At 43.6% G+C, this 19,181-nt stretch overlaps 1 protein-coding gene and 1 long non-coding RNA gene across 9 annotated transcripts in view; one reads left to right on the top strand and one right to left on the bottom strand.

The window, feature by feature from the left end:
* Positions 1 to 19,181, bottom strand: part of USP40 (ubiquitin specific peptidase 40) — a 75,546-nt gene that overhangs the window by 13,154 nt on the left and 43,211 nt on the right. For all 8 annotated transcript variants that reach the window (XM_035006815.1, XM_035006816.1, XM_035006817.1 and 5 more), the window contains 8 exons: positions 17,701 to 17,824; positions 16,226 to 16,283; positions 10,788 to 10,841; positions 9,965 to 10,053; positions 8,457 to 8,543; positions 4,320 to 4,356; positions 2,477 to 2,541; positions 713 to 787 (listed from right to left, as the gene is read on the bottom strand). In XM_035006815.1, the coding sequence (XP_034862706.1) occupies positions 713 to 787; positions 2,477 to 2,541; positions 4,320 to 4,356; positions 8,457 to 8,543; positions 9,965 to 10,053; positions 10,788 to 10,841; positions 16,226 to 16,283; positions 17,701 to 17,824 (589 nt within the window). The remainder of the gene's footprint in view (positions 1 to 712; positions 788 to 2,476; positions 2,542 to 4,319; positions 4,357 to 8,456; positions 8,544 to 9,964; positions 10,054 to 10,787; positions 10,842 to 16,225; positions 16,284 to 17,700; positions 17,825 to 19,181) is intronic.
* Positions 1 to 19,181, top strand: part of LOC118011920 — a 27,908-nt gene extending 8,727 nt beyond the window's left edge. Inside the window, exons 2-5 of the long non-coding RNA XR_004679566.1 lie at positions 8,996 to 9,133; positions 12,312 to 12,386; positions 13,194 to 13,358; positions 19,170 to 19,181. This is a non-coding gene — a long non-coding RNA (uncharacterized LOC118011920). The remainder of the gene's footprint in view (positions 1 to 8,995; positions 9,134 to 12,311; positions 12,387 to 13,193; positions 13,359 to 19,169) is intronic.

Genomic DNA, 19,181 nt, shown 5'->3' with positions numbered 1-19,181 from the left:
AAAAAAACGGGAAAAACTCTTCATTTTATAGCCTGCCATGTCTTTTGAATTTCCTAATCCTAAGCCAGTGGTTATCTAAGTGCTGGAATCTGGGGTCATTTTTTAAACTTTCATCTTTACGTGTGTCCGCCTTAAAAATAACCTAATAACGAACGGTCTTAAAAAGTGGTTATCCGCAGTGTTTATTTAAGAGCAGTGAAATGAGTGTTCTCATGTGCAGCTCACAGCGCTATCGGTTTGGTGTGGCTTTGGGAAAACAATGTGGCAACACAGAGCTAGCATCTCGTCTTTAAAAAGTTCATACCTCTGACCTGTTAATTTTGCCTTTGGAACAGTCTTGAGGAGGATTTCTATTTAGGTATGATGCGTAAAAACAAAAGATTTAAAACAAGCTAGATTTCTCACCGGGGGTATGTGAATTAAACTGTGGTAAGTCACACCCTGGATACAATGACTGGTTTTGGATTCTGCAGTCAGGTTTAAAAATGAAATACGAAAAGCAGGAAATAAAACGGTATATACAACTGATTTTAAAAGAAGAAAATCTATAAAGATGTGAAATATGGCAGCTGTCTGATTAGAGAACTCACCCCACATCCTAGCGCTACTCTCCATGCCTGGCTGTATTTCCCCACAAGGAGAATATATCATCTTTGTCATCAGGAAGCACTAACTGTTATTTACAAAATGTCAATCAGAAACAAAACCTTACCGGAGGGGGAAGTTTTCCTTCAATTAAAAGCAAAGTATCTCCAGAGCATATCATAAGTTCTCTCAGGGTTGCGTCCTGGGGAAACAGAAATTCCTTTATGACTTCTGACAGGAAGAAACAAGACCCCTGGATCTTTTCTTTAAACCTCTATAACCTCTATAACCCTTTCAAGAAAGAAAAAATAAAGCAGGTATCAAGGAGACAGGAAATAAACTGACACTACATAACACTATCTCATTCTGTATTAAGTTATAGGGTATGAACCGGAAGTATCATAAAGGCTCTGCAGAGAGGGAGATGGATGGGATGAGAAAAGTAGGATGGAGCTACAGAGGACGAAATATTAGTTAAGCCTGAAGGCTGGGTTGGAGATGGAAAGCTGGAGGAAACGACAAGGAATTCTGATGAAAAGAAGAGCAGGGTTAAGGTGAAGTCCAGAATAAGGGGGAGAGTTAAGAGACGAGACAGACCAGAGTACGAGCTGGAGAGTAACAAGACAGGAAGCTAGATCGGAGGGGTGGTCACAGATGGAAGGGCTGTGAACTAAAGGAATTTTTAGCTGCTTTTTAAAAAAGCCACTCAAGTTTTCTGAGAAGGGGTTTTTAAAGACCAGTCTGGCTGCTGCATGCACGATATACTGAAGTGGGGAACACCAGACCTGGGGAAGCCACTTGGGTGTAATTTAGGTAGAGGCCAAAAAAAGAAAAGATGAAAAAAGCTGGGCCAGGGAGGAGTGGAAAAGCCAAGAGCAAATATAAAGGACCACAGGTGAGCAGGGGAAGCGGCACTGCAGCCTGAAAACACCAGGCCGGGGAACAGCATCATCTCTGCAAAGAGGAGCCAGTTTTGAGGATAGTAAGTTTGGTTTTAGGTGAATTGTTTGATTCCAATTTGGGAATTAGAAGAGAAGAAAATGTAGAAACCACACGACTAGACACATACTCTGACCTCCAAACCTTATGTCTTGGGGATTGTCTGAGGTCTGCGTCTTACTCTGGGCAGTCAGCTTCCCGGCCGAGCCTCAGAGGTGCCTCTCGGCGCGGACTCACTGGGCCCCAGACAACAGAGCGGTTGCGGGGGAAGGCCCAGTCCTCCTGCCTAGATCAGCCTTCTGCTGACGCTCAATGCCACCAGCCGTTACTGGACGGCAGGCACAACAGGACTCGGGGGAGTGCGGCCGACCGCAAGTACCTAAGCTTGCTTTCTCCCTGAGCTTCATCTTAGGACCACTTCTAAGCCCCCGGGTTTGGACCGGTAGGTGTGACGCTATCTGGATCAGTAATAAGATGGTTAACCAGAGTCCAACTATCCTGTGATAATACTGTTCCTAAGGCTACCCGGAGAGTCCGGCTGGATCTAGAGACGCAGTTTCGATCTGAGCCTAAGTGACTGGCTGGTAAGATGAATTCTGCCATCATTAACTTACAGAGATGAAAATATTCAGGTTTCAAAATTCAGAGTGTATCTTCACATTGTTTCCAAATGTCTTTTGTTCTCTGAAGTTCTCTGCCTTCTCATGAGCAACTACTGTTTCTAGGGACATACTCAAGTCAAAAGAGGACTTAACACAGACATGAGAAACGTTCCCATTAGGCTAAGACTTTCCCTCTGACTTCAGCAAAGACCTACCAGGTACAGACTTTTGTATCCTAAAAAAAATTAAAGTTTTCTCTAGAATTTATTCACCAGTGGGGTGAGGGTGAGTATCATGCATGAAACACAAACAGTCATTTCTAAGAGCAAAATGTGTAACAATAATCTTACTTCTTCACATAAAGGCTCTCCAGCTTCGTAACACCAATCCATTTTTCGTAAATGCCACGTGTCTCCTGTGAAAGAATCAAAATCAGGATAAAAAAAATTAAGAATATATTTTTAAGAGTTTGTCAGTAATGACCCTTCTGGATGAACGAGTATCAAATGGGATTTGAGCAAGTAACTATTAACTAATTTTTAAAGCGAATTCTCTCTTCCAGGCATGAAAAAAATTAGGTGGTTCCTCCAGTTTGGTTAATTTCCTCTCTATTCCACCAAGATCTGCTACTTGCAAACAGGTTAACACTTGCTACTATTACATAACGTTTACATTATACTTCTATCATTTACACGTGCACACACATCACACAGAATACAGATATCTGTATGTCTAGGCACAGAATCTCTTCTAAAATCATCATGAAGTTGTTTTATTTCATGGTCTTGGTTGAAAGTATAGGCTCATATGTCTTAGCAACTGATAATGTGCACAACCAAACTGTTCCTATCCACTTATCAGTTAATCTAGCAAAAATAGTGTTTTTGAAATAGCATTTTAATGAAGTTGGTATAAATGAACATTTATGAATGTTAAACAGTCTTTAATTAGACTTCTCTCAATATGCTTGCTATACTGATGAAATGGGAAAGAAATTTTTTGAAGCGGTGACAGAAGCTGAATAGAGGAAAAGTTGGAAACCCTGGTTATTGGGGAAAAAAAAAGCAATGTCTTATAAACAGCCACCCCACCTGCTACAGCTACAGCCAAAAGAGTAAACACAGATCTAATACTGATCCCGCCCAGACCACACAGATCTGAAATCCTTACCATACTGTTCTTTGCAGGCCCTCTCTTACCATTAGTTCTAGTTTTAAATGCAGTAAGAACTGTATTAATATTTAACTTAATCTAAGTGTTTTTGTAAGACTTTATTTATTTGAGAGAGAGAAAGCACGAGCAGGGGGAGAGGCAGAGGGAGAAGGAGAAGCAGGCTCCCAGCTGAGCAGGCAGCCTGACATGGGGCTCGACCCGAGGACCCTGAGATCACGACCTGAGCCGAAGGCAGACGCTTTAACCAACTAAGCCACCCAGGTGCCCCTGTAAGTGTGTTTAAAACACAAAACAAAACCCCACCAATAAGTTAAAGGTGAACACCGTTCCTCCTTCGCAGCATAACGTGGAAGGAAGAACGCGGGTCCTGAAAGCAGAGGCTTAGCTACTCGCTGTACAACTCTGGGTAAACCCTGAACCATTCTCGGCCTCTGTCTTGTCATCTGTGGGACGGGGATGGGTGGTCCCCGCACGGAGGCCTGCTGGCTCCTAGAAGGGTGCCCTGTGTGCAAGGCCTGCAACCTCCCTTCCAGTAGTGGCGCCTCAGGTTTCAGCTCAGCGCAGTCTGCTGACAGCCAACACTCTAAGGAGCGCGGCGGGACGCCCCTGGGAGCCCTCTCGCATGATTCCCCCCCGGGGAGCCACTTCAAATACAACCTGGATTTTCCCTATTACATTCCCTAATGTACACCACAGAAACACTGGCACAAAACACAATGCACTGAAATTCTGAATCAATGAGCTTAAAAAGAAAAAATCAGCGAAGGGCCTGGAAATTCCAGAGGGCAGAAATCCTGGCTTCGTCTCTTCTGAGCCTGTGCTGGAGCCTGTCTAGGTTCTCTGTACTCACAGCAGCTCATGCATGGCGAGCTTTCTGTTCGCTCGCACACAGGAACCAGGAGAATGCACCGTGTGTGTGCAGACAAACCTGAAGGGCTGTCATCAGGCCCTTATTATAAAGACATAACTTATAACTTATTAGGACAGAGAGAAGTGACATCGTCATGGTCTGGAACTTACCCGGTAGGCCAGACTTCTCCAGCATGAGCTTCAAACACTGTTCAAAAAAAAAGAAAAACCACATTCATTAATTCTCTGTTTCTGAGGTACAGTATTGGGAGAGATGCCCCCTTTAGACCCTGAGCCTATCTGTCTTATTATATTTAATAATTCCTGCAGGGATAAGGATGTACACAGTTAAGATGATTTGAGGAAGCTCAGCTTCCTAAGAGCTAAAAGGGCCAACCCAGGAGGGGGAAGAAGTTGCAGGTGTCTGCATCCGAGACATAGATGCGGCTCACCCACATCCAGGTCAGCCTTCTGCTCATGAGGACCAACACTGCGGTTTGGACCGGATAGGACTGATTAGGCTGGTTTCATAGATCTATATTAACCTCTGAATCCTACAAAAGGAGATTAGCCTTTACACAGCACCCAAGAGATACAACTGGCTGCCTATAAACTCAGGGAGAGACCCGTGCGGCGGTGATCCCACGGCAGAAAGCAACAGTGACACACGACTAACCGAAGTTTAAATAACAATAGTAAAAATCAGAAACTCCCAACTTCCTTGGGGGGAAAACCTACTCTTTTGCCTACCTATAAATCTACGGCAAGAGTAAATATAACTTGAATTGTACTACACTAGCACAGAAGGAAGCAAGAATAAGGAAGATTACTACTGTACTGCTTGGAGTAAGAAAAAGAGCAAAGGATCAAAATACCCACGAACAGAGGAACACTTTATAAACTATGAGAGGTCTTAAAAGATAGAATGGATTTATACGTACTCTTTTTTTCTTTTTAGAATTTATTTATTTATTTGACAGAGGCACAGCGAGAGAGAGAACACAAGCAGGGGGTGTGGGAGAGGGAGAAGCAGGCTTCCCGCCGAGCAAGGAGCCTGATGCGGGGCTTGATCCCAGGACCCCGGGATCATGACCTGAGCCGAAGGCAGATGCTTAACGACTGAGCCACCCAGGCACCCCTATAGTCTTAAAAGACCTCTCTAAATTTGCAGTGAAACAAAGTTCTAGTACACATGCAGTGTGATCCCATTTATGATTTAAAAGAAAGCATACGAACAAGTCCAGCTCATTTGTCCCCGAGCCAGTATGAGTGCGTCAAAGGTCTGGAAGGACACACGCTCGCTGGTGTGGTCAGATCTCACCATCCCGAGACCATGTAGACGTCTGGCTGAGGGGCTAGGGTAGGCTGGGGATCAAGAGGATTTTTAGCTATAACCCACCCCACTGGAGTTTAAAGAATAAGTCCATGATTACTTGTATGATTAAGAATAGAAAAGACTTCAATATATACCTACAGGTTGTTTAGAAAAGGCCAGCAACGAGAGCACAATCCAGTAAAACACAGGGCATGGGAGCAAGGCTGCAGCCGAGGACAGCTTCCGTTACTTAAGAAAACGACCAGGTGGGCATTCACCTCAGCTGTGTGCTGGGGAGGACCAGAGCATGGAGGCCGATGTGGCTCAGCAGAGCACGCGCTCGGGGCCTCTGGCTGGGACCCCGAGACACAGGGGGAAGCACACAAGGGCTGTGAGAACAGGAAGGGAAGGGACCACTCAATGTCTCTGTAAGAACAGACCCTGGGGAAATGCCAGGCTGGAAAGAAAAAGATCCGTCAGGAAGCTGCTGGAATAATCCAGAGGAGAGGTGACCAGGGTGTGGCAGTGGAGGGAATGAGATGTGGTCAGATCCTAGAGGAACTGTGATGGGAGGTTTCCTGAAAACCTGGATGTGAAACAGAAAAGAATCGAGGATGACTCCCTGGTGGTCTGGCCCGAGCGAGCAGAGAAATGGAGCTGCCACCAGCGACTGACGAGGGAGACGTGAGGTGCGCGCGAGCCAGGACGGGGGTCACACAGCAGGGGGAGGGCGATCAGACAACCAGGAGCAGCTGGTCACACAGGCACAGAGTGCAGGGCCGGGGTCCAGTCTAAGGGAGACAGAAGAGCACAAACTGTGGAGGGCTGGGCCTGTGACGTGGGGGGACCGTGAGGAGCTGGGGTCTTCCTGAGCCAAGTGACAGAAGCGTTTCAAGGCCCAGAGAGGCATCGATCGCGTCAGAGGACAACGGAGAACTGCTCACGGGGCGCAGCCACGTGGAGGGGAGTGAGTCTGCCCGCAGTGGGCTCGAGAGCAGACAGACAGACACTTTGCTCCTCTGAAACGTTCTGCGGCCTCCTGTCTTTGACATGAAAAGCACCAAAAAGTTAAAAGCTAAATGAAAAGCTAGGAAAATATTTACAGCAGGTAACAAAAAGTAGAAAAAAAATTTTTTTTAATGTTTTATTGTGGACAATTTCAAACACATGCAGAGAGAGTGGTAAACGTGAGCCGTCGGAAGCCACCACCCAACATCCGTGACTGCCGTGGCCCGTCTTGTGCGCCACGCTCCCACCCACTTCCTGTCCCGCCCCCTGCCCCCAGGTGCTTTGAGACAAGAATGTCAACTATCATATCATTTATTAATATTTAGCACTCATCTCAAAAAGATCAACATTCTTTTAAAAAACATAAGCCTGAAACAATTACGACATCTAAAAAACTTAAGAATTCCTTAATAACAAATACCCAGTTGGTGTTCATATTCCCCTACCTTTTTTCAGTAATCTCTATGCCTGACATGGAGCTCCAACTCACAACCCCAAGATCAAGAGTCACACGTTCCACCGACTGAGTCAGCCAGTTGCCCTCAGCCCCCCTTTCCCTTAGTCTCTCTTACACTGTAACTAAGGTTTTCCTGGTTTGTACCAAGAGCCAAATAAAAGTGCACACACTGCACCTGCCCCTCTTGTCTCCCGAGTCCCTTCAGGACTGTGCAGACGGTGGCCCTGGGCTGCGGTAACACGTCCCCTCTGTCCCCCTGTACTTCTTAGAAACGGACCCTCAGACCTAGGAGGTCAGGTCCACTTCGTTTTGTTTTATTTTGGCAAGAAGAGCATGGGTATCATTTTGAACTACTGTAATGTGTGTGTGTTACTCTTTTTGGATCGTTAGCAGTCTTTCCGGATCATTGTTTAGACACATTAATTCATTAGGAGTTAAAATAACCGCAATAGTTTAAAATTCTTTCATCTTATTTATTAGCTGAGATATGTTTATCAAAACACCTTCTCATTATCTATCTGGTTACCCTGCAGTATAGCTTCCAAAAGAAAGACCCTTCTCCTTATGGTTCCCCAGCATCCACTCTGCGTAACCAGTGAAGATGGTCTTTTTAGGATCACTTATGAACTCGTGGATTTTAAGTATGCATAGTAATCAGTTTTATTATTATTCCCACGAAGGCTCAAACTGTCTCATCTGTGACTAGCAGGAGCCTCTTCAAGTTGGCTCCTGAGTTTCTCCGCAGATCCCAGCAATCTTGGCTAGCGTTACTGCTTCTGTCAGGATAAGATGTTCCAGGCTCACCTGACACGTTCCTGACCTAGATACAGACCCAGCCGCTACTCCAAGAAGCCCTGATTCCTTCCAGTAGGAGGCTGTATTTAGCAACCACAATCTGGGTGCTGGGGTGCTTGCTCCCACCAGGTTGGTCACTGTGTCTAAGCTGTTTTAGGGGAAAGAGCTAGAAAAAATTTTGAAAAACAAACATCAAGTTCATTCTGACTCTTCTGATTCAAATTCAGGAGTACAGGCTCTACTCAACTACCCCAATGCTATGTGTCTCTCCATTTTCCAAGACTGAAAGTCCTAGTTCTCCATGATGCTACCATAATTATTACCCCATACATACACACACACACATTCACGCCCGGGGGTGTGATTACGTATGTGTATCCCTAAAAACACCAGTAGGAAATATGCCAAAATGTTAATATTAGTGGGATAAAGGATAATGAGGGGTTTTAATTTTTTCTTTTACTCCATTTCTGTGTAGCCCAAATTCCTATAATAAACAAGTATTACTGATAATCAGAAAAAAGAAAGATAATAATCTTATTTTAAAAATTTGGGCTGTTCACCAATTTTCAAGTTCCCAAAACTACTCATTTAGTGAATGCACAGAATTCTCTAAAGTATATTATGTGAACCCTAGCCTCAGGACCTCAAAATCCAAACACGGGTTACCATGGCTCCCCATACCAAATGCCCACAGACCTCTCCCCAGACCAGAAAAAGTAAAATTACTCACATCTCTCACAGATATTGTTTCTTCTACTATGATCTCCATCTCTGTACCAGGCTGAACATCACTCCCCACAGTGAAAAACAGGAACAGCTAAGATCAATGAATGCAATTTAATCTAAATTTTAAAATTCTATAAATGTATTACCTGCTTCCAAAAAAGAAAAGCTAATGGTCCATGAAATTTTAATAAAAATCTTATCATATAAAAATAAAGATGCTGGGTAATTTAATGTTGCAATTTAAACAATAATCTCGACGACCCAGAAACGTAAGATGCTTCACACGTGTTTCCACTCCCACAGGTGTTACATCATTGTTTCTCTCTCCCAGATATTATTTATCCCACCATGATCTTCATTTCTTTCTTGGTCACTCCTCAAAGGGATCGGCCACATGCTGTAAGCATTAACTGGGTTTTCTCTGTCATTTGGCTGTGATCTTATTTTCTGTCCAGGGAATCTGATTGCCTGTCAGTTCAGCTCCTTACGGCCCTCCCTTTCCTTTCGAACTCCATTTCACCTGTCACGTTTCCCTCCTCCCAGCTTGTCATACATTCCTACGTGGCCAAGTTCAGGGGAAGAACAAATTAAAGAGGCGGTAGCTGGGAAACTAAAGAAGTGCATCTGGGAACCACAGGGATCCTGACAGGAGTCCAGCTCCGGCGAAACAGAGTCTTACCGGTAAGGACCCTGTGAATTTTGGACTGTAATGAAACTTTACTGAACACATAGGGCTTCTGGCAGACCTAATACTTTATACAGAAAACGAGGACCGATTGAAAACAAAGCTGCTATGAGACAATTGTATTACTGCAGAGAGTAATTCAGTCCAAAATCCATATGCTCTATTTCGTTACATCTAAGATGCCGCTGGTTGTCCCTCAGCACTTCCTGCGCCACTAAGGAGGAGAAACAGTGCAGCTGCTGCAATCAGAGGCCACTGACTGTAATATGGGTCCTAACCTTGCAGATGGCGAAATGTGGGGAAAAGGGGTGCTGCTTAGAATTTCTGAAACAGGGTGGTTCGAACAGGTGGCCAACTTTAAAAGTCCCCCTTAACCACAAAATTCTCACAGAAAAAGAACCTATGAATATGCTCTGACATTGATATTTTTGATTGTTTTTTTCTTAAAGATTTTATTTATTTGACAGAGCACAAGCAGAGGGAGAGAGAAGGAGAAGCAGGCTCCCTGCTGAGCAAGGAGCCTGATGTGGGACTTGATCCCAGGACCCTGGGATCATGACCCGGGCCGAAGGCAGTTGCTTAACCGACTGAGCCACCCAGTCGTCCTTTTTTTTTTTTTTTAAGATTTTATTTATTGATATTTTTGATTTAAACACAAAGAACTAGATGGTTCTTTGTATGCCTAACATACAAGGTATCGTTTAAGAAAGAAAAAACTTGTAAGAAAAATGATTACTGGGTGCAGTAGTTAAGGTAAGAATCACGAAATTAAGAACTTCTGATTCTGGGAAGCTTGATCTCGTTCTGTCAGGTAGACCCCATGTTACCTGAGAGGAAGTTGGCGCTTTTCCAGGACACAGTCCCAGTGAACTCCCCATCTTCAGTTCTGCTTCCTTCAAAGTGTAACTGTCTGGCACTACAAAGAATTTGGAGAACAGGATGAATGTTATTAATTCCTACCTCTCTGGGCAAAATAATATACTGAAATCAGCCTTCCTTTGAAAATCAAGAATGTCAAGAAAGAAAAAATATGAGATGTACTCCATGCAAAAGGATGACCTGTATTACAGTTATGTTTGATTTTCAATTTCCACACTCTAGGATATATCTTCCTATGTGTAAAACAATGCTAAGAAATAAGAGGCAGCTATTTAGATTCATACTTAATAAGAATCAAAGAGCCATTGTTTACTTGGATTAAAAGCTAGCTATTCCGAATTGATTCATGAACAATGGACCAGCCTCTTCCACATTCAAAGCTGCTGTGGTGACCATCAGTTAAATTAAGTCTAATGACAGGATGCAGAGGTGAGAACAAAGTCTATTCTACAACTCTTATCACAGTAACATGAGCAATACAAACACTTTGACAGTGAATCTAGAAAAGATACAACTCGATCAAAACAATTGCCTAAAATGAGGAGCAGCTCATCAGAAAGATAGGTGTTTTCCTTTAGAAAACAGAAGTGTTTGAATTTCTGGTTACGATTTTCTATAATGCATGAAGACAGCACTGGGACAATAGTATGTCTAGTAAGTTAGTTTCTAAAAGGTAATTTAAGGATATTAGGTACTGGAAGCCACCACTTAAATAAGGAAGATCGATGGTGTGAGCGTGAGTCCGTACTGAAGGCTACCCCAAAGATTTACCTGGACAAAGCAGCTTCCCATTTCTATCAATAGGTCTCAAACAGCTGTTCTCAGCTACAAATAAAAAGAAGCTGGTTAGTGCACCAAAAAAACTAGAGATGCTCTACTGTTGCAATTAGCAGAAAGCTATAATAAGCTACAAAACAAAAAACCCCCATCAAAAACAAAACAAAACAAAAAAACCCCAAGTACAGGCAGTCTTCAGTTCGCACAGGGCCACGAGAAGGCCTGCCATGCCGAAACCACGCAAGGCCAGCTCAGTCACCGTGAGGACACCGCAGCTGTCCTGGGACCTCTCAACACTGTTGTTATAACAGTTAAATCTCCATCCGTTACACAGGTACAGTCAAATTTAAAAAATAGCAAAATTAGTATTTACACTGCAAGTTAAAACACTAGAAACATTTGAGAATTTTTTTTTTTTTTTTTGTAAAAAACATCAAGTCTAGTTTACACAGGGCTCGCTTCTTGCCGTAGAGCTTACAATACGAAGTGAGCATCTTTTCTATCCCCGAGCGGACCGTCATCCTCTAAGTTTGCTCTGCTTCCCAAATTTCCTGTTTTGTGCTTTCAACCTCATGAAGGGTCTGCAGGAGGCTCCTTGGACATGAGGGTTTTTGCCAGCATCACCTCCTCAAGGATCTCATCGTCCTGTCACAACCACTTTCCTCACATCCCTTCGTGTCCCCTGGCTGCGTATCTAGTCTCCGGAGAGACAGCAGTGCCAACATTCCCCCGGCCAGCTATTTCTTCTAGGCCTCTGCAGCCCTTCCCAGCTGCACCTTCATCTCTGCGAAGCGAGTCGCTTAGCCATGAGTGCAAGACGTCACGTGGCCTTACGGTGGGAGAAAGGGGACAACAGGCCACACCCTTGGCTGTGGTGCAATGACTACCAGACACTCCAGAGGGAGGTAATCGGTCACCGATCCTGATGCACATCTGCTATTTACGTAGCGACCTGTGGAATGAAGAGCTAGTAGCAAAGTTTGCACTTCATGCAATTACTCTGTTCACGTGCAGCGTAGCAGACATTGGAGCCTCGCTGTTGGGCGGCTGACGTTATGTAATGAGCCATGGTAACTGAAATTCGTGCAGACTGCCTCTATGTAAAATTTGTTGGGTGATTTTTATGCTTATTAAACGGATTAGGGCCAGTGGGCCCTATTTTTGCAGGGGTGAAGATTCTGGCTTTGTGGGAAGGAGCGCTCCAGGTTTTGAGTCCAAACGGAATCCTTACAAAGCCGGATAGGAGTGGGGGCCTGGGAGGAGGGGTAAGGCCTCCCGGGAGGACAAGGATGAGGGGGGCCTTCTGAGTCTGCACTCTTATCAGACCACAACAAATCGCTGAGATTCCAGAGGTCTACATGTTACGCAGCAGTACCGTGCAGCTAGCAAACCATTCTAATACACATTTCCCAACCACTGGAACAGCTTACGAAGAGTTCTTCAATTTAAAAAATGCATCTCAACACTGCCTCCTTAAAGTATTCTTTCAGTTCACAAACTGTGTCTTCCATGTGCCAGGCGCCGACCAGAAGCGGATAGCAGAGCAGTGAGGGGAGACAGCCACGGACTCTGCCGTCTCGTCTGACGGAGGAGGTGGGCCTTCGCCACACGAGGCACCGGGGCAGTGAGGCGCGAGCGTACGAGGTACCAGGAGAAAACCGATGTTAGCTGAGATTGAGCACTCAGGGACGACAGCAAGTAACATTTTAGCTCAGGGCAAGTGGGTGGCTGAAGTCAGCAGAGAGGAGGGAAGAGACGGTTCAGGGAGAGGACCCCACTGAGAAGTGGGGCGCCGAGGGGTGCGGCGGGAGCACTGGCACACTAGAACCTCTGAGAGCCAGCGTGGGAAGTGTGTGAAGCAGGAGAGGGGACCACAGGAGGCCGCGAGGCCGTGGTCAGACGAGGCCGGTTCTTGAAGGCTGGGTTGAGGAAGGAGCCTGCGTGCTATGGACAAGCACTACAGGGCATGAAGCAGAGGGGTGATATGCTCTCATTCGCCTCCATTTAAGAAGATCACTTGCTAGAAGGAGAACGGCTCAGAGGGGGGCAAGAGTGAAAGAAGGGAGACCTGTCTCACGGGAAGATGATAAACTCTTCATTTTAATAAACCATACGCTTTTCATCCATTTGAGGTGTAAGTTACAATAAAACATGTCCTGTTTAAGTGTACAGAGTCTGATCTAAACACTCAGCAACAACCAGTAAACCGAGATAGGATTTGCATCATCCCCCAAAATTCCCTCATGCCACTCTGCAGTCAACCTCCCCCCACAATCCAATTTTCTGCCCCATCACTAAAGCATGGGTTTTTTGTTCTGAAAATTTCACATAAGTGGAGTCATAAGAGTATGTGCTCTTTTGTGTCCGGCTTCTGCTTTGAGAGTCACCCGTGTTTTGCAGGTGGTGGTAGCTCGAAGCTCGTGCTGATGAACAACCTCCTGTTGTTACGCTACAACACAATTTGCTCACCCATTCACTGCCTTATGGACTTTTGGACTGTATCCACCTTTCAATTATGAACATTTACATAGAGTATTTGTAAGGATATGGTTTCATTTTTCTTGAGTAAGGCACCTAGGACGGGTAAGTGAATGTTTAAATTCCTAAGAAGCAAGCTAACTCTTTACCATTTTGCACTCACGCCGCAGTATGTGGGAGCTGCTCCACATCTTCGCTAACGCTTGGTTTTGCTGGGCCTTTAATTCTAACCATTCCACTGGGTGTGCAGTGGTGTATCATTGCGGTTTCAGTCTGACAGCTAATCAGCTTCATGGCTAACGACACTAAGCATCCTTCCTGTGCTTACTGGTCATCCACAGGAAGGTGTTCTTCTGTCAAGTGTCTTCCCCATGTGGGCTGAGTTGTCTTCTGATTAAGTTACAAGTATTTTTTTTATACAACCTGGATGCAAGTCTATGTCAAACGTGCTACAAACTTTTTTTCTCCCAATTTGTGGCTTGCCTTTTTAAATGCCTTTTGAAGTACAGAAGTTTTAAATTTTGATAGTGCCGAATTTATTGTTTTTTTTTTCTTTTATGGTTTGTGCTGGACTCCTAACTAAAAAAAAAAAAAAGCCTTTTCCTTATGATAAAAGTAACAAAGATTTTCTTATAAATTCTCTCCTAGAAATTTTATGGAAATGGTTTTAACATTTAGGTCTATGGTCCATTTTGAATTAGTATTTTACATGATGTAAGGCAAAGCTAGAGGTTCATCTTTGCATCCATGGATAGCCAATCGGTCCAGCACCTTATGTTGAAAATACACTATTTTTCCCCATGGGAATACCTTAGTACTTTTGTTGAAAGTCAAGGGACTTTCATTTATTTGCACCTATTTCTGGATTCTCAATGTAGTTCCAATGTAAATATTTTAGGCTCAAAAACCACATACAATCTCTATTGCAGAAAAGGAGTCCTTTAGAAGTGTGAAACTATTCTTAGCTCACCGACTGCACAGGAACAGGTTTTGGCCTAGAGAGCTTGCTGACCCCTGCACTAGGTCTGCTCCTATGCTAGGACCCACTGTCTTGACGCCTACAGCTTTAGCGTGAATCCCAAAATCAGATAGTGTGACTCTTCCGATCTCTTCTCCCCTCAAGTTGTTAGGATACTCTAGGTTCTTTGCATTTCCATGTAAAGTGAATCAGCTTGTCAATTTCTCTCTCTCACACACACACACACACACACACACACACAACCTGCTAGGATTCTGAGTGAGGATGCGCTGAATCTACAAATTGATTTTGGGAGAATTTACTTCTTAACAATGTCATGTTTTCTGATCCAGGAACATGGTGCATCGTTCCACTTACTTACATGTTCTCTGACTTTTCACAGGGATATTTTCTTGTCAGTGTATATGTCCTGCACATATTTCAATAAATTTATCCCCAAATATTTCATGGTATCTTATGCTATTAAAATGTTTTCCTAATTTCATTTCCCATTTTTTTCTGTTGCTAGTGAACATACAATGGATTTTTTGTATTAATTTTGACTTCTCGTTAAACTTCCTAGTTCTAGTAGCTTAAGAGAATCCTTTAGATATATAGACAGTAAGCACATCAACAGTGCTCACCACCACCGCATTAGGAAAACCAATTAAAGACACAATGAGATTAATTCATACCCACCAGCGTGGTTACAATCAAGAAGACAGATACAAATACTGGCAAGGATGTGGAGAAACCGCAATGCTAGCACATGGCTAGCGGGGACGTAGATGGTTCATCCACTCAGGAAAGTAGAATGGCAGTTTCTTATAAAGTTAAACACAAATGTGCCATATGACCCAGCAACTACAATCCTGCAGATCTACCTGAGAGAACCGAAAACATGTCCACACAAAGAATTACATGCAAATGTGTATAACAGCATTATTCATAAAACCTCCAAACTCGAAACAATCCAAATGTCTATCAAGAGGTGGATGAATAAACAAAATGTGATACATCCATACGATGGAACACTGGTCAGCAATAAAAAGGAACACATTTCTGATACACACGAAATCATGGATGAACCTCAAAACTGGTATGCTAAGTGAAAGAAGTCAGACATGAGGGAGTTCATGTTATATGGTTCCATTTACTTAAAATGTCCAGAAAAGTAAGTCTAGAGAGACAGAAAGTAGATGAGTGGCTGTCGGGGCTTGGAAAGCAAAAGGGGCACGAGGAATCTTTTTGGAGCAATGGAATGTTCTAAAACTGGATTGTGTTCATGGCTGTACAACTCTGTACGTTTACTAATCATCACTGACTTATCCACAGAATGGGTGTTTGATGGTATGTGAGTTATTATACCTCAGTAAAGCTGTTAAAGAAAACCTACTGCCGAGTGAAGAGTGAGTTTCAGAATGTTATATTCTGTATGACAGAATTTAAATGTGAAAGTACAATATACACATATCTATACACCTATATATGGAAGCATAATGTGAACAGAACAGTCGAATGCATACGGAACACACCCAAATCAGATATACTGACTGCATTGGGGGAGGGAGAGAGAAGAGGTCTGAGGAGGAGAACACAGAGAATTTTAACTTTATTTGCAATGTTTCAGACAACAATAACGACATGATAAAATGTTAACATTTGTCCATGTGGGGTGGTAGGGCATGGACTTTCCCTAAATTATTTTTTGTACTCCCATATTTCTTTTTAAATATTTTATTTATTTATTTGAGAGAGTGGGAGGGAGGGAGCACAAGCAGAGGAGAGGCAGAGGGAGAAGCACACTCCCCACTGAGCAGGGAGCCCAACGCGGGCCTCGAGCCCAGGACCCTGAGATTACGACCTGAGCCGAAGGCAGTCGCTTAACCAACTGAGCCACCCAGGCGCCCCTGTACTGCCATATTTTTTTTTTAACCAAAATCAAAACAAAACTAAATTAAACCAAAAAAACCCAAGAGCAAACGTAAGTGATTACCTAGTTCCTTCATTAATTTTAGTTCCTTTATGGCTTTAATTCGAAGATCAAACACCACCTACAACAGAGAAATAAACTAGTGACTGTGTGCATGAGACCAACGGGAGGGGAGGGCGCCGAGGCCGTCAGTGAACGCGTACACAGCTCAGCTGACTTACCGGTTACTGGACAGAAGTTTCTGCCTACTTGAAAAAAGATTTTTTTCCATCTCTGACATTCATTTCCTCTCTTCTACCAAGTTAAAACCAAAAACTGGATCTTAATAGTTAAGCCTTAAACCGATGGTAACCAGAACAGAAAGACGGAAAGCTAAAGAAACAATCCTAGCTACAAAGGCAAAAAGCTGAAAACCCACACTAACTTTTCTAACGAGAGCAAACAAAAGAAAATGCAGTTCATCGTATTTCTTTAGGTTAAGAATAATGAATTTAGGGCCATTGAGCATAAAAAAATATAAAGATGGGCAACACTAATCCAAGGGCACTATTTAACATTTTTGTTTAAATTACTTTTAGGTTGTTTTCTTTCTTTTCTTTTTAGTTTAGGCTAACTGCCTCTAGGGCATGGGAAATTTAGGGCTAAAAGTGATGTCAGCAATCACGGACTGGACCCTCCCAGCAGCGCCCCATACAGCACCAAGAAGGAACGGAGACTGGAGTAACCGGACTTCACCAAAGCCTCCCACTTAGGGTCAGGGTGGCAGATCTGCCATACCAACCAATCCTAATGCACCCTAAGAAATTAGAATATTTATAGAAAACATTCTAATAGGTTTCTTTTGATGTTCTAGAAAAAAAAAAAAACTTTAATGACTTGAGAGACCACATGAATGTAAAGAGATGTTTCCCAGAATGATGTTTAAGGAAACCAGGTCACAGTCTTCCAGTGGAAAACTGAAGGACTCCCTTTTAAGAGCAGCTGACTTTAGAGTGCACAGAGTACGACGCAGAATAATTTAAGATAAGCTTAAAAAAACAAGCACCAAAAAACAACACAACACAAAACCAAAACATATTTGCCTGGTTTAAAAAATAGAGAAAAGATTGTGGGAAAATGGCATTTTATATTTATCAAAGCTAGGGGATTCCATGAACTAATTAAATAGGTAAAAGCCTACATTCTAATTGTAGCCTTGGATGGAAAAAAGGCACATATTTTCTTGAAACATGCCAAGGGCTAATACAGGTAAATGAGCGGTAATCAAATGTTAACAATAAAATGTTGATTTCCTCCCCCCACATTTTTTAAAAAAGTAAGCTCTACGTAGGCCCAACGTGGGGCCTGAACTCATGACCTTGAGATCAAGAGCTGTGTGCTCTACCGACTGAGCCAACCAGGTGCCCCAAAAAGTTGATTTCTTAAGTTCTAGAAGCCCACTGAGACAAGCGTTCTGGAAGATTTCACGTACTGCTTTTTAAATCAAACACTGTTAAACTAGAAAACTGTCCACCAGACGTGAACTGTAATCTACTCACTGTGTTCACAGTTGCTGATATTTTAACTTGCTTCTCTTCGGATTCTAATTCACATAAATTTTGAACTTGGAGCCAGTTGATCTCATTCATACCAGCGAACCATTTCCCTTGTTTGAGCAACAAACTGTAGGAATAGGGACATTTTAAAACATGTGTCTTTACACAGTGCTTCTATGGATCAGAAAGGATCAGAAAATTAACACTTTTCCTTAGGTACCACTTCCAAAATTCTGCATGGGTGCTTTGATGTGACTAATTAAAGGTGACCAAGGTCTACTGAGCTGGCTTTAAGAAAGCTATCTTTCTAGGGCAGTGCCAGGCAGCTGTGCATGGAGTCTATTTCAGGACTCCCAAGTATGCTCAGACTTATACGAATAATTTGTTACCACATTTTTTGTTTTGGTTTTTGCGTTGCCACATTTTTCAAAGAGAAGTGTTGTCACGGAGTAATCCGCGGCTGACTTCGGCCTGCGCACTGGAATCACATGGTGAGCTTTCAGAGTACTGATGCCAGGATCTAGATTCAGCTTAGTAACAGGACAGTCATGCACAGCTGTAGAGACAGACGCTACATAAAAGTGCCTTATATAAGGGGTATATCATTCCCGTCGTACCCGTCGTATATTTCTAGGTTTATTACAGTTTTCTTTTTTTTAAAAGATTTTATTTATTTGAGAGAGAGAGAGAGAGAAAGCATGAGAGGGGAGAGGGTCAGAAGGAGAAGCAGACTCCCCGCTGAGCCAGGAGCCTGATGTGGGACTCGATCCTGGGACTCCGGGATCATGACCTGAGCTGAAGGCAGTCGCTTAACCCACTGAGCCACCCAGGCACCCTATTACAGTTTTCTTTTACGACAGCAGATGGCCTACGAGAACAAGTAGGGTGTCTCGCTCTAACAAAATTTTCCTCCACATAGTGGTACAGGGTCTGGAGGAAGGAGTGGCTTTCTAATTCACACAGACGCGCTCAATGCGTGGGCAGAGAAGTCCTCTTGGGAGTGTGTATCAGAGTCCCGAAACACAACGCTACTCTGTATTTCAGCTGTTCCACCCAGGGCTACATCCTAAAGACAGCAAAGTTTTTGGTTTTTTGTTTTTTTAAAAGATTTTATTTGACAGAGAGAGACACAGCGGGAGAGGGAACACAAGCAGGGGGAGTGGGAGAGGGAGAAGCAGGCTTCCCGCGGAGCAGAGAGCCCGATGCGGGGCTCGATCCCAGGACCCCGGGATCATGACCCGAGCCGAAGGCAGACGCTTAATGACTGAGCCACCCAGGCGGCCCGAGACAGCAAAGTTTTAAGCACAAAGATGTTCCCTGAAGACTACCCTGAAGTGGTGGACAACTGGATGAGGACAGTGAGGATGACACGGCCACCTTTTACCAAAAGCGTGCAAACTCTCCATAAGCACTGAACGCCCACACCCTCCGGTTCTAGGAAGCTGGGACTCATTTCTATCCTCATTTTGCAGAAGAAGAAACTG

This window comes from Mirounga leonina, unplaced genomic scaffold, assembly GCF_011800145.1.
Source record: "Mirounga leonina isolate KUSES-001 unplaced genomic scaffold, KU_Mleo_1.0 Mir_151, whole genome shotgun sequence".
NCBI lineage: Eukaryota > Metazoa > Chordata > Mammalia > Carnivora > Phocidae > Mirounga > Mirounga leonina.
This window is presented reverse-complemented; position numbering and strand designations above follow the sequence as displayed.